This window comes from Typopeltis vanoorti, chromosome 18 (assembly GCF_054136105.1).
Source record: "Typopeltis vanoorti isolate ZY-2024b chromosome 18, IOZ_Tvanoo_1.0, whole genome shotgun sequence".
In the NCBI taxonomy this organism is placed as follows: Eukaryota; Metazoa; Arthropoda; class Arachnida; order Uropygi; family Thelyphonidae; genus Typopeltis; species Typopeltis vanoorti.
In genome coordinates, this window is record NC_143566.1 from 88,428,239 (window position 1) to 88,454,636 (window position 26,398).

At 35.5% G+C, this 26,398-nt stretch overlaps 1 protein-coding gene across 1 annotated transcript in view; it reads left to right on the forward strand.

Moving 5' to 3' along the window:
• The first annotated feature begins 605 nt into the window (after positions 1-605).
• RpL13 (ribosomal protein L13) overlaps positions 606-26,398 on the forward strand; it is a 59,846-nt gene continuing 34,053 nt past the window's right edge. The window contains exons 1-2 of the mRNA XM_090408240.1: positions 606-666; positions 15,736-15,989. Of these exons, the coding sequence (XP_090264366.1) occupies positions 15,744-15,989 (246 nt within the window). The 5' untranslated portion in view covers positions 606-666; positions 15,736-15,743. The remainder of the gene's footprint in view (positions 667-15,735; positions 15,990-26,398) is intronic.

Here is a 26,398-nt window from a genome sequence, read left to right on the forward strand (position 1 = left end):
CTGTATTTTGATGCCAAAGTTGGCTATTGTCCCACCACTAGAAAACAGCACGAAGATATTCGATTAAGAAATTTATTATGGAAGTTGTTGAGAACCGAATAAATTGAATATTGTATGTTTGTTATGTGAATTGAAAACATTGAGGTTTGTGATAGCCCAGCACTGACAGGGATATCTGACTAGTGGAAACATTCACTGCAAAATCACAGCAAACGACAGAGAGACAATTGGCCACTCAATACTCGAATTTCTCAGCACATGAATTTTACCAAAGTTTTCCATGGTGTCCGTCCAAAGGGGAAGGTGTGGAGAGGAAATGTTGACTATTATATTTTCAGTACATATATTGGCATATGCATATTTGTATTATTATTTATTTTGCTGAATACTTTTTAAGATGATTATTACTTCTTTTATTATATACTTGTTAATACAATTATTACTTATTTTACTATAGAGTTTTGGATGTGATTATTACTTCCTTTATTATTTAGCGTCAAGAATTATATAGTAAACATCAAAGGAGGTATAATTATCGCCTCCTCGGCAAAGATATTAGATTAATCCCCTTCTTTTAATATTAGATTAATGTCGTTGAGAGAGCTGATTTATACGCCCCCTATTGGCAGTTGAGGATATATTTGCGTTAAGTGTGAAAACGAAGAGGTAAGATTACTGAATAAGAATCTTCTTAATCCTCATTTAAGGAAAATAAATTATTGTTAAATTTCATACTGAAAAACTGTATAATAGGTTTCTGTATATACTATATTGATATTATTGTATTAACTTGCAGTCAGCGTACAATGATAGTTTAAGAGGTACAGGAAAACGGCCTGTTGCTGGAATGTTGACAATTTGTTAATTTTTATCTCTGATATGTAATAAAGAAAGTTCCCTGAATTTTAGGTTGTTTATCATGCCATATCCTTGCATAAAAATATTCAGTGTGGTTGTAGTTCACGTAATATGTTATGGATTACACGATTCATAATGTTGATTTGTGGGATGAGTTCAGACTATATCGAACCTATGCAAGTATACTTGAGCAGGTTGACGATAATTTCTTTCTTCCGTTTTCAAATAACCATCCAGCATTGCAGTTGCAAATACTATATTGACTATGCATTTCTGCCGAAAAATATTCATAAAAAAGTCAATATTAGCCTGTTATTAAGAATAAACTACTGTTATATTTTTATTAATGAGGTATTCCCATAGAGTCCAAGATTCATTGCAAAATGCCCATGTTAACCATTATTTACAAAATATCATACTTCTCATACAGCAAAAGATTCACTCTGGACCCTTACTCTCGTTATTTTACTTAGTAGCTATCATATTTCTCTTTGGAGACTGAATTACTCATTCATTACCCTTGTAGCAAAGCATCTAAACTTTACATTTCCTAAGCTACTTTTATTCAGCTTTTCATGATGATCTTTTATTCTTTTTTCTCCTTTTGCCATATACTGAAATTTCCTCACTATCTATTGTGTCAAGTATCATTCTTTTGGTATAGAGCAGCTATCAGATTTATCCATTTCAGACTTCATAACTTAATTTAATGCTCGAGTTACCAAAGTTGTCATTCTTTCTTGTCTTGTTTTTTAGCATTTTGTTTTTATGCCTAGACTTATAGGTGTTTATGTTTTGCAAAACATAAACAAAACCAGCTTTGCCTCTTTTTTTTTTTAATTATTATACGGGCACATCCATGGAGTTCGAAGACTCATCGCAGGAGATCCAAACTATCCGCACAATATCTATCATACTCTCATTGACAGATGAAGCACCTGTAACTGAGTGGTGATGTATTCCACTCATTCACTACTCTCCAACAAAAACTATTCCTCACACCCTTGTTAGCTGCACTTAATTGCCAGGAAAGACCTCTTGTTCTTCCACCATAAGCCAACTGCTGAAATATTTCCCCTCCACAATCCTGTAAATCCCTTTTGTTTCTCCCACTTTCTTGTTTCCAAAGAATCCAGGCAACCAGACCTGGGCAAAGTAATCCAGATGTGGATGTATCAATACCTTATAAAGAGAAATAAGTTCTTTATCGCTGCTTATTAGTATGTCCTTCAATAACCAAGTAATCCCATGAGCTACCTTGAATACCATAACATTCCCTCGAAACTTCAACTCTATCTACCCACATTCCCAAGTACCTAGTCTCATCAATTTCCTGGAGTATAGTTCGCTCGGTGTGGTACACAGCTTGTAATCTTTTAATCCCAAAATGTATAACTAACTTTTCCACATTAAAATGACATCCATTATCTTTTGCCCATACTACCAACTTATTTAAATCATCTTGCAAGCCCTACATCATCTTGATTAATTATTATGCTACCCAACTTTCATCAGCAGCAAACATATTATTTCATATTATTTATTCCTTCATATTATTTCCTATATTATTTATTACAAATTAAACAATAATGGTCCAAGCACAGAACTTTTGAGGCACAGCATTAGTCACCTGCTTCATCTTGGACTCTGCTACTCCATACACTAGTCGTTGGTATCTGCCCATGAGCCACTTGCGTATCCACATCACCAGTTTAATGTTCATCTCCATTTGTATTTTTACTGTATTTTTATAATTAATTTCTTAAAATTACCCTTTTCAAATCTTAAAAAAAATACACCACTTATGAATTCCTGCTACAATTGTATGTCAGGTTTTTTTTTCATTGTTATATTTGTACTGTCTTAACCACGTCGCCATCAGTTTGGATTAAATGCATCATTCCTCTACACTTCATATCCACGTAATATCAATGGTATTACAATTTTAAAATGCCCTTCGCATCCATGGTAACTTGGATGTATGTATATGTCCTAGCCGGTTGGGTTGTTAATTTATAATGAAAACATTTAATTATGCCATAAATACATATTAGAATTCCTCGGGGATTAAAATTATCCCTGATGAATTCCCGCTTTTGCTGCAAAAGCTAAACGTATTTACACATTTAGTCAAATCCCAAATCTTCCCTTCCTTAGAATACTGTTCGCTTGTTTGGAATGGTGTACCTCAAACCTCCCTTAATATGAATACTGTCTAGAAGAGAGTAGCTTGGCTCATAGATGATCCTGCCCTCATACTCACTTTAATCTCTGTCTCACAGATGCATAGTTTCAGCTGCTTTTTTGCAGGTACAGTAAACCCTTGATTTAACGGACACAATTTACGGTCCGTATGTCACGTGAAAATTCACACCCTGTTAATTTTAAAATGCTTTATCCAAGATTTGCTTATAATTAAATTAATAGGTTATATTTTGTTATTAATTTCCTGTTATTTTTTTAACAAGTTTTGGTGAATAGGCCATCATATGTTGGAAAAACTAGTAATTTAGCTGACATAAATGAGTCACTGCTCATAAAACATGTTCGGCGAATGATTAGGACGTGATCACACCGATCGCATTGTAATTGGTTCTTTTGTTGCATGGCATGACTTTCTGCAGCAGTTTTATTACGCACATTTTCTTAATTTTAGGGAGTTAATTATAAAAAAAAACTATAGTTTATTTTTTTCCAAAACAGGATTATCTAAACCAAGTGCCTCAACATCGAACATTAACTTCATATTAACTTATCTAAAAGTATTTATAAAACAATTTTTTTTGTTATTACAGTGCTAATATTGATAACATTGCAGTATAATATTACAGATATTTTTATTTTAAAAAATTCTCGATATAACGGACACCCCTTAGCCCCTATTAGTCTGTTAAATCGAGGATTTACTGTTCCACTGACCTGGCAACCACCATTTACTTGATGAGCCTGTAAGAACAAGAGCAGGAGCTTCCCAACATCCCTTTTCATTGCTGCTGCACGTGCACGCACGCACTGAACCTACTTATACACTTCATTCATTTCGTTTACTTCAGGAAGCATTCTCCAGTGTTTCCCAACAACTTCCAACTCTTCATGAAAAATATCTAGAAATAGATTTCTGGTTTCTCAATAGTGTGTTGCACTTAACACGTGACACTGATATGCTATAATATCTCTTTATCTTTACTCTCTTCTATCTTTATTCTATTCCTAATTCTTTATAGCTTTACTCTAATGTGTTTTTTCTCTCTTATCCTTTCTCATTTACTCTACTGCGTACTATGATTATCCACCTTCCGTGTTTACTAGTCGAATGCCTATGAATATTGGAAATTTATTTTGTCAGACTGCGTCACCAATATATCATTTCATTGGCATAAGACTAAATAAAACTTCCGGTAGATTTCCCTCTCTCTCACGAGCAAAGTGTCTTTTATCAATGTTTATTTTAACAGTCATGGTTCGTAAGTAACTGAACTGCATTTTTATTGCCTTAAATTATTTCCCGCTCACAAATACAATTTATTTAAGAACAGTGCAGTTGTAAAATAAAAGATCAGGCAGCACTCTTTTAACAAATAATTAAAACACATTAAACATAAATTAAACAATAGTGAGATTGCTTTCTCTGTCCATTTCTAACATCTTTAGCATAAATTATAACCTATTTACTTTAATACTAATTCATTTCTTTAACTTACAATCTTATTTACTCTCTGCTTACAAATTCAACTTATTAAACTTCTAGTTTACTTGCAAAGAGGTTAGCTAACTCTCTGTTAAGTTATCTTTACAATTTTTATATCAACTTCCAATATGCCAATTGATTCTCTTAATATTGAACAATTTTTTTAAAAGTCTTTCTATAACCTACTATGAGAGGGAATATACAAAAGGTTTGAACTTACAAAAAAAACTGCATCGCACATTCAGTCAAAAGTCTTTCACTACAGTCTTATGACATTTCTTTCATCTTAGATCTTGAGCTTCCTCAGGAATGCCTGGCTTCAGTAATATCTCATTGGGAAAATAGTGGGCTGTGGACTGCCACTGGCAAAAGGTTGTCCTCCCACAGCGAAAAGAAAAACTTCCAAGCGAAGCTGCCTTGGGTAATTTACATCGCCTTTTCTCCTCTGCCTGGGCGACTGCCATCTCCAATAGCTCGAACTGCCACCACCTCTCAACTGGGATCTCTCTATCTGGCGTGTGGAAGCCTTTCCTTCTTCGGCAACGTCTGTAAGCTCCTCTTTCTGGTGACGAATGGAACCGGGAAGCCCCTTATGCTAGGCTCAGTCCCTTTTTATTCTGCGATCTCGGAACCTTGCACTAAGGGTAGTAAACCCCGAAGAATTCGGCAGGACTCTTTGATTTTCTTTTAAGTTTGACCCGATCTTTGTTTTTCTCTGTGCATTCTTTTGATCGTATTTTGCCGGACACAGAAACTTGTCTCTAAAACTAGCGGACCTCTTTCGTACTTTGCTTGTTCTTTCAAGACTGCGAAAACTTCTCTAAACCTAGCGGCACTCTTAGATACTATCTTTAAAGGAGTTAGCGCAGTAAGCAACTCTTATATACAAAACTAGTAAACAACTTTTCCTGCGCTCTTACACATAACTATATACATATTCAAAGTTCCCCTGGGAAAGCATTGTGTTTGTTTTTTGATGGTAAAACAGTAAATACATTCACTTCCCACAGGGTTAACTACATTAATATTTTGCAAAATATACATAGAAACAAACAAGGTTATTTACAGTTCTCATGGGACTTGACCTATGTAAAAAATCGATGTAAAGTGCTCTGATATTTTTAAGTTACATCGAGATTTGACAATGCTATGGTTATTCTGTCTCTTGCTGTATACCACCCTTCATGTGAGTCACCTGTTCATGGTGGAGGGAACCTCCCAGTGATGTATTGGTCCTTTTCATTTGACCTCTTTTTTTTTCCCCTTCACATTTCTCCTGAAGTTTTTTGCGATCCTATCTTCCAGACTACCATCACTGGGATCCAATGTCTGATGCCATGTTTACCATGCAGTGTGACCTGTGGACACTCAGAAAAGGATGATCCTGGGGTAGTCTTGCACTGCTTTGGCAAGACGAGTGGTCCTACAGGATCAATCAGCTAGTGTGCTTATCTGTACGGGTCAAGATGACTGCAGTATCTTCCCTGTGGTCCAGGGATAGGGCCTAGGGTTTGCTGTAGTACTCATATAGCATCTGGGGTAACCCTGGCATTCCACTCCAAAGTGCACTCTTTGCTTGATGGAGAGTGGATGTCCATGTGTGGCCTAATCATCTATACAAGTGAAAAGGCCAATAGAGAAAGTGTTGCCTTTCTTTATTCAAAAGGGTTTAGGACAGGCAGGTTCTCCCAAAACAGGTAAATTATGTTCTATAATGTCCTTGTAGGAACATGTCAACAACATTCCCCAAAACTCCTCAGAACAACACAAATGGGTGGAATACCAATAACAGTTACACCCCCTGAACGAGGGTGACCAGATTAAAAATTTGGTTTTGGGATATTAATGATTAGGTTTTGTGGTACTCGTTATTGGCCTTGGGGATAATCACACTATCAAGCATAAAGAATGAACAATTATAATAAGATTATTTTATTTCTATATTTGTAGATTTTCACAATATACAAATGCATGAAACATAGTTGGTCAAATTTTGGTACAATTAGTCAAATTCATAGCAAGTCTTTAAACAAAATTTAAATATTTTATTTTGGCAGTTATGAACACTAATGTAAACTTTTAGAAATATTCTCATGATATGCTTTGTATAATCATTTACAATATAAATTCAGTAAACCTGATTTATTTTATCAAAAGAGAAGTATTTACCTAACTATTTTTTATTTGAGCGAATTTCTTTTAGCAATTTTTAATTTTTTAATACAACTGCATAAAATTCTTTGCATTACATATCGTAATTGGTTTTCACCAGTAATTCTCTCGACAGTTTTTAGGTCTAAGCTGTTCCTATCCTTTTTTCCAAGAGTCGAACATTAAGCAAATACTCACTCACTCATTGCATTTGAGTGAGGCAAAGCAAAAACAAAATTAACAATTTTTTCAATATTAGGTACATCATATGCATTTAAAAATTTTATCCAAATATCTGTGATATTTTTGAGTTCTTTTGTGTCAGTGTTTTTATGGAACAATTTTAACAGGATGTACTCTTCATATAGCAAATCAGTATTCATATTGGAAATTTTAAATAAATCTAAAATTTTTAAGAAAAGATCAAAATGTGCCACTTCATGTAATTTGAATATATTAAGATACTCATACTTATTATTTTCAAAACTAAATCTTTTTTCAATATACTGAAGTTTTCAGAAAATCGTCTGCCCTTTTCTTAAATAAATTTATCTCTACTGGTTTACGACAAGATTTCAATTTTTGTGCATAGCAACGAATCCATAAAAATGATCATTTAATTTAGAAAGTAGAGAGTTTCTTAGATTGGACATTAGATTAAATAGTTCTATTATAATTGGGCCATCCTGCTCTAGATTACAAATAATGTTTTGGACACCGGTTGCTGCATTTAAAAAGAAAGAAAGGTGGACATCTTTTCAAAGATAGAAAATAGTTTTTCACTAGCTCAAAACTTCCAGCAGTAGCCTGTCTACTGCTGGAAGGAGTGATAACCATCTTGTAGGAACATGACACATTAGATCTGAATATTCTAGGTCACAAAATTCATAATGGTCTTTTAAATTTTCTAACCTTTTACTATGTGAACTAAATTCATTATATGTTTTTAAAATTACACATTCTATATTAACTTCTAAAAGCTTGTAGCTTTTCTTGTTGCATTGTGTAAGACATGGCAAAGACACCCCATATCTATTAAATCCTTATTAAATTTCTTTAATTCTGTAAATACACTCTGATTAATATCAAAATTTATATTAGCATTATCACCGCAAAAACTAACAATGTTCTCGGGATTTAAATTCAGCTCCTTCAACTTTTGAAGTAAGCAAAGTGAAATATCCTTTGAAGTTTCCGACTGGCTGTTAAAGAAACTCAAAAGTTTTGTTTGAACTCCTCCACTAGATTTAGAAAATATCTACACATTAAAGGAAACATTTTAATGTTTCCTTTATTTGATGAATCTGTCGCCATTGAAAAATGGCTGATTTTCTCCTAAATTCTCAACAACTGTAGATACACAGTCTTTTGCTAAAACATTTGTTATTATTTTAGATATTTTTGTTTGTGCGCATGTCAATTGAGAAGCGATTTTTGAATCGGTAATTAATGTTTTGAATAATGAACTCGTGCAATCCGATTATCAATAGCTATGCACATGTTTCACTGTGTGATAGGCAAATGTAGCTTCGGCAGCAAGGCTTTTGTTCTTCAGTCGAAACTAATGAAGTCGAGGAAATAAAAAATGAATTTAAAGTTGAATTACTAGCTAATACTTTCCCTTTTTTTATGCTTATTACTTAGCATATGCTTTTCAAGATCATAAACACCTCCATTTATTATGGAGGTTCAAGATTCACAATTGCATCATAAACATTTCGCTTTACCAACAGTTCCTTTATTCACCCGCGCGTAAGTTTTCTGCCACTCCTCGGTGAAATAATTCTGATGTTTTATATATATATATTTTTTTCCCCTCTTGATTTAACCTCTGTAAAATTCTTCTGTATTTGATGACGAAGAAGAGGACATTCTGTGAAAAGGGTTAAAGTAGTATTTATAAAATTTATTGCCTTATGTTAATACAATGAATTAAAAAAGATCTGACGTAGTGATCGTGGGAGCCCGTACTCCCCCTCGTGTTGGGCCTGTGACAGGTGCCGAGCATTACAAAGTAAGCATAATATAAATATCCTATAACGATCTATATAAGTAGGATAAAAAGTTGTTTTTTGAGTCTTTGAGAATGCATTTCAACAAAATATTTACCTGTGGCTAATTTTCTTCTTATGTAATCACCTAAACTTGATATTATATGATTTGTAGCGATTACATTTTGCTTACTTGGTGGTATTCACAGTAAAGGCATTAGTCGATATTTATTTATTTAGTACAGAAAACTAAAAAATGGATATTATGTTCGAAATACCGAAAAGGGGTATTTTTCTTACCCCATTTACGATTTTACAAAAGGGGTATTTTTTAAATTTAATTCAGTAAATGGGGTATGTCTGGCCACCCTACCCTGAACTTAATTCCTGTGTGTGGAAATGATCTCAGAGTGGGGAACTCCTTGATGTCTCTGACAAGGAGATATATTCAGAGCTGAAAGAACGGGGTGACAAGTGAGGCATATTATGATCCACAGGGATGGTCACCTGGTTACAACCAGAAACATCCTTTCATTTGATACTCCTAAGCCTCCAACATCTGTTAGAGCAGGGTATCTCAAGTATCCTGCTAGACTGTACATCTCTAATCCACTTAGATGCTTCGAATGCCAGAAATATGGACACCCCACACTGACTGTCATGATGCTGCCACCTGTGTCCGATGTGGTAGTAAAGAGCATAATAACCAGTCTTGCTCTGCCAAGAAAGCTAAGTGTGTAAACTGTCAGGAAGATCATCGTACTCCTTTGCATGTCAGAAGTAGAAAGATGAAAAAGAAATACAGAATAAAAAAAAATCATGAGATAAAACACCTCCCCTCTTCTATTATATTGTATAATATTTACACAGGGAGAGTTTTCTGGCTCTTGGCATAAATCATCATCATTATCGCAAAGATCCAGCACAGGTTAACAGTTATTGCCCAATTGCTCTGACCAGCTCTGTGTAAGGTCTTGGAAAAAATGATTAACACTATCGTTTATCTAGAAAATGTATAAGAGATTTTTAATTATATGAAGAGCCAAAGGCTTCAATTCGGCGACATAAACTTATTTAAGTTAAGGGATATTAGTATAAGAGATGCTTTTCCAAAAAGAGAACATGTAGTTTCACTGTTCTTCAACATGGAAAAAGCTTTGATACAGGCTGTAGATATGGCATATTAAAAGACCTGTTTAATCTTTGTCTGGGCAGACACCTTCCTCTTTTTATTGAGAACTTTCTATCCAGCCATGTCTTCCAAGTCCATGTGGGAAGCACATCTTGGCCAGATCATCAAGAAGAGTGAGTTCCTCAATTCTCTGCCTTAAGTGTTGATCCGCTTCACTATTCAAGTGAACTCAATTACTGAACAGCTTCCTCCTATAGTAGGCAATTGCTTTTATGTTGGTGACTTCGCAGTTTACTGTTACTCCTGCAATATGAGGGTCAAAATGCAACTTCACCAAGAAATCGATCATGTCTCTTCGATGGGCTCTTTGTCATGGGTTCAGGTTATCTGCAGAAAAAATGTACAGTTCTGCCAGAAACATGCTCTTCACCCCAATCCTGATTTAAGAATGTGAGAAGCTATTATCCCCTTCGTTCCAGAGGCCAAATGTGTGGCACTCATCTTTGGGATAAGTGCAGAAAAGCATTGAACATCCTCCGCATTTATCATGCACTCGTGCATTAAAGTTTGATTATGGTTCCCAGGTTTACATTTCTGCAAGGGAGAAGCGTGCTCCGGCGGTTGGACCCAATTCATTATCGGGGTATCCGATTAGCTACCGGTGCTTTTTGCACATCGCCCATTCATTGTTTTTATGTTGAATCAAATGAATCCCCTCTATTACTCAGGCAAAAACATTTGTCTTTTAATTATGCCCTAAAAATAAAGTCCCTTCCTGATCATCCTACATGGACTGGTATTTTTTTCTCTCCATTGAGAGGTCCAATGTCATATGTCAGACTGCATTTGTCCCTTTAGTATACACATTAAAGACTATGGATAGTATCGGCATGAATGTTGGCATTACCTGCACCAAACAAAATAGCATTCCTCCTCCAAGGTAGGCTTATACCTCTTCCTGCAATTTCTCATTTTGTCAACAACAACAAGTCTCACACACCACCATCATCTGCCTACCTTCAGTTGTTCAATGCACGCAGAGCAGCCCGCTCTGATTTCTTGCCCATCTATACTGATGGTTCAAGATCAGAGATCTTTGTTGACTGCTGCTGTTTCCTAACATTACTATCTCCAAACAGATCCTACTTGACTGCAATAATTATACAGCAGAGTTGCATGCCATTCAGCTTTCACTTGTGCATATAAAAGAAAGCTACCAAACGTGTGTAATTTATACATACTGAGTTCTTTGCAGGCTATCTCCTTCATTGTATAATCCACATCCAGTCCTTGGTGAGGTATTGCAACTTTTATACAAAATAAAGTCTCTTAATTTGATGTCCAGTTGTGTTGTATTCTCAGCCACATTGATATTAAGGGAAATGACATTACAGATGCAACTACTAGATCAGCTCATACTTTTTCAACATACAGTTTGATGGTCCCATATTTTGACTACTCATAGGTTATATAATCACAGTTAATTGCCCTTACTTTATCTGGCAGAGCTCTATGCACTCAGGCAGGTGTTATCAGACCTGGACAAATTGCATGCCATTTTTAAATTTTTACCAAGAACTAATTTATTCAAACACTTCTGATTATAAATTTGTTCATATCTACATACTAAACCTTGTATATATCTTTTATTTCATTTATCTTATAATTTTGTACATATATTTTATATTATTCACTAATTCATTTCCTTATAACTTTATCTATCAATACCCTGTGAATTGCTCTAACCACTGTCCTGGTTCAGTAATGCCTTTACCGTCATTGTGCCTTAAAACCACAAATCAAATATATATTTTATGTGGCTCCCACCCATGAAAGGTTTCTATAAACATATAGTACATTTGTATACATTTGTACTATGGGGTGGGCTACATATTTTTATTTTAATTAATTTTATATATTTTTTCATTTATTTTTTGCATAATTCAGAAAGTGCTCTAGAGACCAAACATGGAACTTTTTCAAGCCACTTTAGACTGCCAATAAGTGGAACAGTTGTCTCACACCAATCAGGGCTGGCTCTACTGATGGTGAAATATATGTATTTGCATGGGGTGGCAAAATTAGCCTAAACTATATGAAAAATAAATCATAAAATCATTAATTCCTTCTCTGTTAGTTAAATTTTTCTACTATTAAATTTTTACGTAATCAAACTTCGTTGTACTGTATATTTTTTAAAAATCATAATCATTTAAAATAATGTATTATGTTGCATTTAATTTTCCTACTATTAAATTTTTACGTAATCAAACTTCGTTGTACTGTATATTTTTTAAAAATCATAATCATTTAAAATAATGTATTATGTTACATTTAATATCACACTGTTAGTGTTAATATCAGACGATGTGTCAATAGCAGAACACCTATCTTGCATTTATTTCTGATTCCATTGTTGACCGTGAGTTAACCTTGCCCTGAGATTAAAATACATGCATATTTATCAAAATTGCTTAATGAAAGTACGTTAACATGTTCTTAATGAATATAGAATTACAAGATTGGATTATGTATAAAATTTCAGAATGATTTAATTAATTTGAAATTTTGTGCCACGTGACAATGGTCGTTATTCTGTCTTCCATGATTTCTGTTGTTTCTTATTTGTAAGCGAGAATCCAAGCAGTCTGTAGTGCAGAGTTAACATTGTTGTGATGACTGTGTCTTTTCGTGTTTTACATTGGGGTGAGCCCAGGGCATGCAGCTGGTCCTGAAGTAATCTTCAGCGATACTTTTAATGCGGACGCTGTCTTTTCCCAATTGACAAACATAATCTTTCAAAACAAAAGCTTATTAAAACTTATTTACATTCCACAATGGCCGAAACTCGATTGGAAGGTTTTGCCATGATTTCAATTGAACATGAAATCGGTCAGAAATTAGACTGGACTTATTTATGATTTTGTAAACATGAAAGCAAGAAAAGTAAAATGTAAATAGTAGGTTTACATTTCAACAGTGAAAATATAAATTAACTTATGTTAAGATATAACAGTCTCTGAAATCTAAAAAAATATATATTTACCATAGTTATACGTTTGTGATTTAGCAGTTCTTCATTTTACATGACGTGATGAGCATTACTTACATGTAAGTTAATAGTAATACATTATAAAAACAATGTTTTTTAGGTTGTGTTGATAGTATTTGTGATATTAATGAATTTTGGAGCGATAATTATTGATTTTTCAAATAAACTAACTTTTAATAATTGCTGCTTTGTTATAATTTAATTAAAATTTACAGTAGGTGCATTTGACGAGCATACTCGTCTTTGCTCGATTTTAAATAACCACACAGATGTGCATTTTCAGAACAAATTTCCACTGTTAAAGGGTTAATTGTCTCTCTCTTTCTGTAAAAAAATATAGTTTCTGATCATTTTTCATTAACTTATGAATTTTCATTAGCTAATGCATGATCAGGCATGTTGAAGCTTAGCTTACATCATGGCTTTTAAGACATCATTAAAAGAATTTTTTTTAGGGGGAAGGGGTGGCAAAATATGCTTATGCACGAGGCGACAAAATTCCTAGGGCTGGCCCTGCAGGCAATGAAATTCATCTCCCACCTAAAGAGTCACAAACATCCATGTCCATGTTTGGATTCGAACCTGCAGCTTGTTGGTTGGAGAGCCTTAAACATCCTCTTTTATTAAAGAACATGTCAGTGATTTTGCAGATTAGTTATGTAGATTAATAAAGGGATCCAATTTAAGCATGCATGCTAATGTTTTTTTGAATTTAGTTCCTCTTGTTGTTTGATAATTGTACTGACGATGTCATACAACAAGAGGAAGTTAAGAATACTCCACAGGTTTCAGTATACAAAAAAAATAGTTATGTACTTAGCTTTTTCTTTTTTAAAGTGCATTATCCAGTCTCATTTCTTTTCTGATATAATTTTGATTACTTTTGCAAATTATTGATTTACATGTAATTATATCATAGATTAGTGTAATTGGAGGAACAGTGGGACATTGCATTATTTAATTAGAAAAGAACTAAGTTTGCTTCTTGTGACTAGAGGAATCTTTTAGCTTTTTTTTTTTTAATTTAGTTCCTCTTGTTGTTTGATAATTGTACTGAAGATGTCGTATGATACATTTTAATATTTACATGTTATAATAGTTATGAATACTCCAGGTTTCACTATATACAAGAAAATAGTTATGTACTTAGCTTTTTCTTTTTTAAAGTGTATTACCCAGTCCCTTTCTTTTCTGATATAATTTTGATTACTTTTTCAAATTACTGATTTATATGTAATTATACTGTAGATTAGTGTAATTGGAAGAACAGTGGGACATTGCATTATTTAATTAGAAAAGAACTAAGTTTGCTTCTCATGACTAGAGGAATCTTTATAGTTTTTTCAGTTGAAAGTGAATTAGCTGATCTCATGTGGAGGTAGCAGGGTTTATTCTGCCAGAAACTTGGGTTACAGACAAAAAATATTATTGTATAAGATATTGTATGCAGGTACTCTACTAAGTAGTGAGGCCAAATCATGTCAACTGAGTAGGTCTAAAGTCCTGAATAAGACCTTAAAATTGGGTATCCTCGGCTGAAGGGTTGAGGGACAATGAGAGCTTTCCAAATTTGGGGCAGTTTCATGCAACCAAATTTGAAGTTGGGGTAATTTCTTAAGACAGAACCAGATTCAAGGATAAGTCTTGTAGTTATATTTGCTGCAATGGAGTAGAGTGGCTTTCTTTAGCATATTTTATGGTGGGTGATCAAAGCATCAGCATGTCCTGAGTGGCTGTAGTGGTTGAAACGGATATGGTCCTTATGTTCAGCATTTCTGATGTTGCTGTTGTCCTGCCTGTTTGGCCATAGTAGGACAGTTTACAACTACAAGAGACCTGGTAAACACTTGGCAGGTCTATGCTTTGGTAATGCTCATTTTTTTATATGGTCTGTAAGTCGTTTGAAAGATTGTATTTTTTAAAATTTTTGTTAGTTTTTCAGATGTGTCTTGGATGTATCAATAGTTATACCTTTCAAATGACTTACAACCATATAAAAAAATTAGCATTACCAAAGCATAGACCTGCCAAGTGTTTACCAGATCTCTTGTAGTTGTAAACTGTCCTACTATGGCCAAACAGGCAGGACAACAACATCAGAAATGTTTCTCTCTTCTGGAAAGATTTTTGGGGAAGCGGGGGTGGGGCCTAATATTTTTTGGATATGATGGGAAATTTCATATACTGTGGCGTAATCTGAAAAAACAGAAGTCTTAAAAATATTACTTATGGGTAATATTAGGGTTGGCATCACAACTTTCTTGGGAGGATAAATTTGAATCCGAGCCATCCTACAGTTTGACTAGCCAGGTGGAAGACTATGTGTGATCAAATTTTTCTTTACAGTTTCATTCTTCCATTGATGGCATACAAAATTTGGTGACAGCACATCCAGTGGTGGTGCAAATTTGTATAGAGGACAAACATATATTAGCTAAACCAATTCTGACTTTATAGCACCTAAAGAAACAAATAGTCACTTTGACAGAAAATGGCACTCTAGAATTGCCAAGAAATGTCTCAGGTTATGTTCTGACTTGTGTGTGTGGGGGGGGGATAGTAACAGGCCAGTAGACTTATTAATATAATTGTTCTATGATCTAAACAATAGAATGTTACAATTTTAAAATGTTAAGGTTGATTTCATTCTATCGACTTAATCAGCAGTTTGTGTAACAAAGACGTGCTTTCAATTTTGCTTGAAATGCAACCATTTTCCTTTGGTTTTGAATACTCGAGCATAAATTCTAACTCATATATGCTGCAGTACACTAACAGTAAAGATTATGTCATTAAATGTGAAGGGGAAATAATTTGTATGTATATTTTTATATTCACAATTAATTTTTTTTTTTCTTTACAGTTTCTGTAATGGCTCCAAAACGGAACAACATGGTGCCCAATGGGCATTTTCACAAGGACTGGCAGAGGTATGTTAAGACATGGTTTAATCAACCAATGCGTAAGAAAAGGCATCATGCGAAGAGAATAAAGAAGGCTCGCCTCATTGCTCCCATGCCAGTTGGTGGGCCTATTCGCCCCATCGTCCGCTGTCCAACATTTCGCTATAACACTAAAGTGCGTTTAGGCAGGGGCTTCAGTTTGGAAGAGCTTAAGGTAACATTAATTTTACTTGAACAATTCTTTTAGATGTAATCAAGTGCTATAAATTCTGATTATGGCAGGTTTAAAATTTTCTTGGAACTAAAACATTAGTATGATTGAAAGTAAGGAAGAGAGGTAATGGAACTATTTGGATTTTTTCTGAGCAGTACAGGGTGGGTGGGGGATGTTGTGTATAGGAGGTTACATGTGTATACAAATGGAGGTTACAAAAGATATGATAGTCGAGAATTGAAAAGAACGGCATTGATAATGAATGAAATGGTAGCTAGGATGTGTGGGAAGAGGGGTGAGATATAGAAGTTACTGTTTAATGAAAATTAAACATTAGATCAAGGAAATGAGTTATTAGAATGAAAAGGAATGAGGATGGCTGTTAGAAATAACAGTGATGGAGTCAGGAAAAAATAGAAAATCAAGGATAAAGCTTTAAAATACTCTGCTCTGTTTATATATAAATGCAAGAGGTATAAGGAATAAGTCAGAAGAGTTTATAGCATTGGTTATTACAGTCCAGTCTCAGATAATAGGAATATTGGAAATGTGATTGACCAGAAATATCTTGACTGGCATTGAAGTTGATGGATATAAGTTGATCTCTGTATGGATCTTGAGTAACAATTCATACTAGTTGTCTTTGATTATTTGGCATTTGAAATGATAAAGAAATTGATTATTGATTGACTTCTCTATCATTTATAAACATTTATAAACCACTTTAGTGAGAGTAATAGCTAAATAGTTTTATAAGTTTTTTAATTTTTTTTTTTTTTATCATTTTAATGGGTTGAATATAGGCTTGCTTCCATACTGGATGCCAGCTGAGTATTATAGGGTATAGAGATGATAAAATTTAGTATGGATGCTTGGAAGTCTAAAGCTAATAATTTACTAAATTTATTTAGCTAATTAGATTAATAAGCTAGTATTTTGCCTTGGTTGCAAGGCATCTTCATGAGCACAAAGAAATATATTGATCATGTGTACCCAGGTGCACTAATAGAAAGGCAAACAGACTGATTGTAAAATGCAGGCTCCCACAGTCCTAACTGGTGCCCTTTGTGGGTGCAGTGATGAACACTTGCTGAAGGTCTCAAAATGAACAGTCTTCTAGATTTTTGGTAATGTGGCAGCCAAATTTGTTTAAGTTTGGGGAATGTAGTACTGTGTCAGATCCACTTTTATCTTATCTCATGTTGATGTCTAGTGGAAAACAGATATCTAAAGCTAATACTTAATTATTTAGCTAATTAGATTAATAAGCCAATATTTTATCTTAGTCACCAAGCATCTTCATGTGCATAAATATTGAGCACATACACTCAGGCACACTAGTAGGAAGGCAAACAAACTGATTTGTTTGGCAGGCTTCTACAGTCCTACTGGTGCAATGGTCTCCCAGATTTTTGGCAATATAATGCAGCCAAGGGTACTGTTATATTTCTTTATGTCCATGAAGATGCCTTGGTAAATTAGCTTTATTTGAGAAGTGTATTGTATAAATAGTGTGTTCTCTGTTTAATCTCTTGGCTGAAATATGTTGGAAACATTTTAAGTAGGCCTTAACCAATATGTGAGGATCCGTTTTACCAATGAAGAGTCTTGATTCTTGTCACCCAACAGATCTTTTTTGTGTGTACAGAAAACCTACCCATGCTGGACTGTATCTATCATATATTACATCACCATCCCTCCCAGCAGTATGGTGTTATCAAAACCATAGCAAAAAGAATTAGAACCATCTGCTCTTGAACATATTAGCCTCTCCAATGAAATTGGTCATAGACACTCCCTTTTATGCAGAATAAAGGATGTACATTTCAGTGATTCATTCTGGAATATGCCACAGCATTACCACAGTCTCCAAATCTTAAATTCAGCTGTCTTGCTTACCAAAAATCTGGGAGACCACTATATTGAGACCTTCAGCAAGATTTCCATCACTGCACCCATAGAGAATGCCAGTTAGGGTAGGATCTTTTACACAGTCTGTGTTTGCCTTCCTTTTGGTATGCACTTTTTTTTTTTCTCATGAAGATACCTTGGTGTCCAAAGAAAAATATTGATGCAGTAATCTAATTGGTAAAATAAATTTAATCTGTATACTTGTTGGCTCTCCATTAAACATGAGAGAGCTAACAAGTGTTAGCTATGAAATACAGTTGGAGTAATGCCATCAAGACTAGATAACTTCTTGATATCTTAGTTTAGTATTTTTCTGATACATATTTTTGCCAAAAAACCACAAGAGGCATTGTGTTCAGGCATGGGTGGAAGTGATTTTGTGGTCATCTATGCAGGAGTTGGAGAAGAAAAATTATGCCAAGAGGTGAGCTTTACCTTTTAGATGCTGTAATATCGATGGCATTTGAATATGTTGTGTGTGTGTGTGTGTGTGTGTGTGTGTGTGTGTGAGTGAGTGAGAGAGAGAGAGAGAGATGGGGGTGTAAATGCAGGTGAATGAACAGAAATTGTGACCCTATTGAGTTTTAAGTGGCCAGAAGACAGTTTCCATTGAACAGCAGCTGAGGTTTATGTTGTTGGACTTTGTGAAATCAGATTTTGGATTTGCTGATGGTTTGCATTTATAATGTACTTCAGCATAGGCTGAATATGAAGCAGGAGTTTTTGTTGCAGGTCACTTCTGGTAAACTGAGTTTTTTTCCTTAAACTGCATTGGAAAACCAAGGCTTGGAACATAAAGCATAAATTTTGGTAGAATGGGGAATTAGGACTTTCATTCCAGTGAAGATAATTTCAATGACTTGCTCATAGGAGTTTGGGTCAGGAGAGCAGAAGCAGTAGTCCAATCAAGAAGAGGAAGAGAAGTTTAATCATCCCATCTGTTACCTTTGTAGGTACACACGGGATGTGAAGTTCGAAGTGGCTCAAAGTGTTCCTTGTGAGAGGAAACTTACACATCATTAATGTTAGCAGTGTTGGAAAAAAAGGGGGGGGTCATTTAAAGTTACGGACATTTATCAGATCTCCATGGTGAACTCAAGAAGTTGGAGAGTCAGTTGTGGAAAGGATATTGAAAGTTCTTAGCAAGTATTAAGTCACCTAGGAAGATGACTTTAATAAGTCTCATTGACTATGTTTTTGTGGATAGGACTATGTCCTGAATTAGCATGAAGATATAAGGATATAGAATATTTGAAACAGGAAGTGATCACCATTTAATTTTGAACAGGATAAAATTGAATATCATGTTTAAAAAAATTTAAAAACAGCTTTCAGAGGTGAACTGTAGGCTTAGTATGCAAATATTATTTGAGGAAGGATGAAGTAATTTGAAAGCAATAAACAAACATTCAAATCACTGGCATATTCTTAAAAAAATCATTGATTTAGCCAGAGAGATGGTTGAGCTGTTTGAATGGATAGAAAATCGGAACTCCAAGAAGTTAGTCATTTGTGGAAAAGAAGGCATAAGGAAAGTTTCTGCCAAGTAAGTCAACATGTGCTCTGAGAGAAAACAGAGAAAAATGTAAGAAAACTTACATTTCTCTGTATTCTCTCAGAGCGAAGTTCAGCTAAACAAACATCTTGGAAAGATGTAGAAAGTTTTTTACCTTGGGTTCCTCAATAAAGGTCGAAACCAGTCTGGGTAGTGGCCCCTTGCCTTTAATGCATAGCATCATAATCTCCTCAAGGAGAGATGGGCTTTGCATTAAGGGTAAATTTTAAGAATAGTGATCAGAGCTTATTACACCTTTACCATGAGTTGCCTAGACTTGCACTACCTTGTGGGTCAGTTAGACTTGCATTACGTGCAGGTGCAAACTTGACTTACTTGTCTGTTTGCTTACTTGGGAAATGGAGTAAAACCAGGTTTAAAATAGCGTGGTATCTTTAACATATATTATACCCAAGGTAAAAAACTTTCTACATCTATCTCTCATCCTGAGATTTTTATTTAATAAGGTCAAAGCACCTTTTGGTAACTTGTTTTGGTAAAATACTTAAGCTCTGTATTACTTAACCTTGGTATTTCTAAGCCTGGCTCCCACTGATGAGACCTCAATAAAGGTCGAAACCGGTCTGGGTAGTAGCCCCTTGCCTTTAATACATAGCATCATACATCTTCTCAAGTATGGGCTTTGCATTAAGGGTAAATGTTAAGAATAGTTATCAGAGTTTATTACACCTTTACCACGAGTTGCCTAGACTTGCACTACCTTTGTGGGCCAGTTAGACTCGCACTATGTGCAGGCGCAAACTTGACTTATTGTCTGTTTGCTTACTTGGGAAATGGAGTAAAACCAGGTTTAAAATAGCTTGGTATATTTAAGCATTTGGAAAGATGTTTGTTTAGCTAAGGGAAGAATATTGTGAAAGGAATCATAAAGGAAAAAAAGTGACATGAATATGAAGATGTCTTGTGTGATTGTGTTGAAAAGCTGTTAAAATGAAACAAAAAGCTACAGAAATTATCAATACTAAAGGTAGAAACAGCCATCAGGAACTGAAATTTGCAAAGATAGTAGATGATGTTTGACCAGAAATGCTCATGCATGGAGGTAAAGTTTTACATTGTCTGCACTGCATATACTGAGTCTATTAAAGAGCAAAAGGAAAGGGTGAAAGAAATGATTGTTGTGGCAGGTACGAATGATTTGAAAGGAGATAAAATGGAAATGATAGAAGACCTGAATGAATTGTTTGTGGTAGCAAAAGAAAAGAGTGAGAGAGTTAGAATGATTAGTCTTTTGCCACGGTATGACAGTGAAATGTTTAAAAGGAGGGCCATAATTGTGAATGATTTTATGTGTGGGTTATGTATGACGAGTGGTGTGGAATTTGTGGACGTGTAGAGTGAGTTTGATGGGCGAAAGGATCTGTATAAGATGGATGGCTTGCATTTGAATAGTTACGGTGTAAGAAGACTTGAGAAAGTGTTGCTGAATGTAGTGGATGTGCCAATTCAGGGAAACTAGATTTGTTGGGGGGGGGTAGATATACAGTCCTTAGGGAGGCAGTTGAATGTAAGAATGAACATAATATGCCAGAGCAAATAAGGACAACATCAGAGTGGGATAGTTAATATAAGGCATCAAGGTAATGGGAGTCTTAAATTCATGTACACTAATACTAGGAGTATTAGGAACAAGAAGGAAGAGTTTTTGGCCATTGTTGGCACTTCCAGACCACAGGTTATTGGTATTAGTGAGACATGGCTGACTGTAGATGATATAGCGAGCGGGATTGAATGTGATGGGTATAGTGTGTTCAGGAATGACAGAGAGAATAAAATGGGGGGGAGGAGTATTGTTGATGATAGCTGATGAGCTACAGCCAAGGAGAATAGAAGTTGAATTGCAGGATAGAGAAAAGAGCACATTTGAGGCCATTTGGTGTGAGATTGTGGCTAGCAGAACTAAATATACAATTGGGTGCTGCTATAGACCAGGTGATGGAAAAGATGGTGGTGACAGTATGCACAAGCAAATAGAAGAAATGAGCGGAAGGAGGGTGATTATTATGGGAGATTTCAACTATGGTCGCATTGATTGGAGTGAGGAGAGGATACACGGGAGGAAGGAATTGGGTTTTATGCGGTTATTAAGGGGTAACTATCTGCGACAGCATGTAATGGAAAATACTAGAGGTCAGAGAGTGCTTGACCTAGTAATTACATCTGAGGATTTGGCTGTAACAAATATGACCATATTGCCACCAATTGGTGAGAGTGATCATAGGGTCTTGACTTGGGCGGTGGCTAAAGGTGTAGAATTTTCAATTAAGACAGGGTACATGTGGAATTATCGGGCTGGAAAGTATGACAAGCTTAGGAGTTTGATTGGTTCAGTGCCATGGCATGTACAACTGCAAGGACTAGAAGTTGATAGTGCATGGAAGGTAGTTAAGAAGTGCTTGCATGAAGCAATGGCTGACTGTATACCTAGAGTCCGAATAATAAATCAAGTAGGGGTTAAATGGATGAATAACACCATTAAGCTTGAGCTGCAAAAAAAGAAACAACTATGGAGGGAATTTAAGGAGAAAGGTGACCGGCAGGCACATGAACGGTATAAAGCGCAGGCCAGAAGGGTGACGAGTGTGGTAAGAAAAGCAAAAAAGGATTACGAAAGAACATTGGCCATACAGGCTAAAGAGAATCCTAAAAAGTTTTTTAGATATGTAGCAAGTAAAAGGGAAAATGTACATGGCAGAATGATTTTAAAGAATGTCGATGGTAGGAAGGTAACTGAATCAGTTGAGATAGTTGAGTTATTGAGTGAGCACTTTGCAAGAATTCTTGTGTAGAGGCTTAAGTGCTGTGGGGACATTATGTTGGAGGTTTAATGGATTTTTTACAACACTCAGAAAGAATTAAATTAGAATTTAATACTCCTATATTTCGTCCTAGTCACTAGGACATCTATGGGGATTACAAAAACAATTAATGTAACATGCACACAAAAACTTACAATACTAAGCCCAACCACGTGGGTGACATTAAAGTCCTATCTAGGTGGAGCGCCCTCTATGGGCGGTAGTAGGTGGCCTGGAATGTAAGGTGGGACCTCTGGTGATGAGTGTTTCCCAAATCTTCGGAAGCTTAATGCGACCGTATTTGTTAAAATTTGGTTGGTTTCTGAGAGCTGCTGCTGCAAGGACATTATGTTGGAGGTTGATTGGAGAGGGGAGAGGACACACGGGAGGAAGGAATTGGAAGCAGCAGCAGCTCTCAGAAACCAACCACGTGGTTGGGCTTAGTATTGTAAATTTTTGTGTGCATGTTACATTAATTGTTTTTGTAATCCCCGTAGATGTCCTAGTGACTAGGACGAAATATAGTAGTATTAAATTCTAATTTAATTCTTTCTGAGTGTTGTATAATAAACTTTGCAAGAATATATCATCCAGGTGGTGGTGACATTGCAGAAATGAATAAACCAGTAGATTATACGGGAATTGTGGTGAATGAAGTGGAGGTGAGTAGTCTATTGCATAACCTCGATGTCAATACATCTGTGGGATTGGATGGTATACCAGCTCGTGTTGTATGAGAAGCAGCTAAAGAATTATCAGTACCCCTGACCATTTTGTTTAATTTGAGTCTCGGGTCTGGGTTAGTCCCGAGCGGGTGGAAAGAGGGGAAAATAGTTCCACTGCATAAAGGTGGTTCCAAGACTGCTGTTGTAAATTACCGACCAATTAGCATATCAGGAATCATTGTCAAGGTCTTAGAGAAATTAGTCAAGAAAAGAATACAGGATTGGATAGATGAAAATGGGATATTGTATAGGGGACAACATGGTTTTGTGAAGGGTAGATCATGCCTCAGTAACGCTCACGTTTTATAACACAGTGGCGGCTGAACTGGATAGGGGTAATGGGTTTACAGTGATACTACTGGACCTTGCCAAGGCCTTTGATAGGATACCACATGGAACCCTAATCAGTAAACTGGAGCAGATGGGGATAGATATAGGGTTGGTGAGATGGATAGGAGGGTGGTTGAAATAGAGATACCAGACAATGGTTTATTCAGGAGTGGAGTCTAAAAGACGTCTTGTGACTAGTGGAGTGCCGCAGGGCTCTGTTCTTGGACCACTGCTTTTCAATTTGTTCATCAATGATATTGGAAAGGATTTGAGAGGAAGTGTTCACTTGTTTCCTGATGATGCAAAGTTGGGTAGAGCAATTATGAGTGCACAGGATGTCAAAATTTTACAGGATGATTTGGATAGTTTGGAGGACTGGGCTCGGAAAAATGGATGTCAATTTAATGTGTCAAAGTGTAAGGTTATGCACTTTGGGGTGAAAAGAATAGCAGCAGTATATCGCATTGGTGGAACCGTACTCCAGGAGATTGATGAGGCCAGGGATTTGGGAGTGTTGGTGGATAGGGAGTTGAAGTTTAGGGGGCACATTGCAAAAGTGACTAAAACAGCTCACCAAATCACTTGGCTTCTGAAAAATACTTTAACATGCAGACACAAACAAGTTGTTGTTCCTCTGTATCGAGCCTTGATAAGACCCCATCTGGACTTTTGTGCCCAGTTATGGGCATCAGGGTTTCTTCGTGATGGGGCGGAAGTGGAGAGGGTCCAGAGATGAGTGACCAAGATGATAGCAGATCTGTGGAATGAACCTTATGAGAATAGGTTGAGGATTTGTGGGTTGTAGAAATTGGATGATAGGCGAAGGAGGGGTGATATGATTGAGACATTCAAATTACTGAAGGGTTTTTATAAGATTGATCCAGAAGATATTTTTGAAAATATGACTGGTGGTGGGAGGACTAGGGGCCATGCATGGAAGCTGGGCAAGAGCATGGTTGAAAAGGGTGTTAGAGCTAGGTTTTTTACTTGGAGAGTGGTGAATGAGTGGAATAAGCTTCCAGAGTCTGTTGTGGGTGCTACGACTGTGAATGAGTTCAAGGCAAGGTATGATAGATACTGTGTGAATGTTGAATAGTTGTTCTTGACATGATGTTAGGGCCTCCCTTGATGAGTCTGTCGACTCCTTGGAGTTTCCCGGAACAACAACAACAATAATAATAATATTTCAAAAGCCAAGGTCAGGAAGGTTGAATTCCAAATGACTGGAGTAGAGCTTTCATGCCATCCTATAAAAAGGGAGATAAGCCTTTTCTGAAGCATGCCCTCTCGGGCATACTTGAGAAGAAGCTATGAAAAATTGTTGAAAAGAAACTTGGGGAAGAATGAGCGAGGTTTAGGCCAAATACAAGTGAGGATCAGATTTTTACATAGTTGAGAAATCATGGGAATGTAACAATCTGTATTCGTTTTGTAGATCTGGAAAACATAAGCTGTTAGGAGAAAATCTGTTTAAAAACTCTGCAATTTATACTATGCTACATATAGTATATCTGAGTTGTAAATCAGTTCAGGTTTGCAGGATTCCTTAACTAAATTGAATAACTTCTGTAACAAATGTGTCATACAAATCAGCAATAAAAAGAAAAGATAAAACATGAAAATAAGCAGGAACATAGAAAACTTCAACTGCATTCTGATTGGATAACCTATAGAAAATGAATAAAATGTTTTAGCTATTTAGATAATCTCAAATAGTATGGTCACTTAAACAGAATGGGAGAGGTAAGGTTGGTAGCACAAGTGTTTGATATGAATATGGAACAAAAAAAAGACATGGTGGAAGACTAAGATTTATGTGGGCTGATACGGTTAGAAGCGCTTTAGAACAGTGGTCTCCAAAGTGTGGTACGCGTACCCCACGGGGTACGTCAAAAAAGTTTTATATTGATAGGAAAAAAATTAAGTAATTAATTAAAGATAAAGAATATTACTTTCTTTCATCAATTAAACATATATCTAATATAGACAAAGACGTTATAAAGATCCTGTAAACTTAAATTTGCGAGTAGTGCACATTGGGCAACTTTGCACACATAATTGTCTGTGGCAAAGCTGTCATGTTTTTTAAAACGGGAGTAAATCTCTTACTTCTTATCATTGCCATTGTTTGTAGAGCATCCTAGTGTTGACAAGCCCAACTAGAGAAGGAAAATTGCTTAGTTATCCTGCTATCTACAGATGACACCACAGTTGTATTAATTATTTGATTATTAGTAGTAAGTTTAACGATTTTTTAATATATATATATATTGTTTCTGTGCAATTCCAATGCCTTTTTGTGCTTGCTTTTACATTTACACTAGAAATAGTGAATTAATATTATCAAAATTGCTTACATTTTTTAAAAGTGTTTGATATTATCAATAGTAAATGAACTGTATTTAAATTTTAGAAATTAACCCTCACAAAATGGATAAATGGTTAAAAAAATTTCCTCCAAAGAAACCGCGAATTGAATATAATTATGATAGTACTTCTACATCAGACGAACAACAAGGAAAAGATAGGATTGATTCTTCTATTCAAACAAGTTCGTTATCAGTCAAATTAAGTGATAAAAACATTAATCTGAAACTTAACAAAACCTTGTCCAACAAACTTCAAAATTATCAAGAAGACTACTTGAAATGGGGATTTACATCGACGATAGTCAACAATGAACCTCGTCCTACATGTTATTGTGTCAGGAGACGCTATGTAATGGAAGTATGAAACCATCATTATTAGTTAGTAAGACACAAAAAACTAAACATCCTGACATGAACACAAATTTTTACAATTCTTTGAACGATGTTTGAAGACATGTAATTCTCAATCCAACAACTTAAAAAAATTCACTAAAATTAACAATAAATATTTGGAGGCATCTCTTGAGGTTGCATTCTTAATTGCAAAAGACCAAAAGCCACACACCATTGGGGAAACACTTGTACTCCCAACCGCCATAAAAATGGTAGAAATAATCCATGGAAAAGAATATGTAGATAAACTAAAATGTATTCCCTTATCAGCAAATACTATTGGTAGATGTACAGAAATCATTGCAGA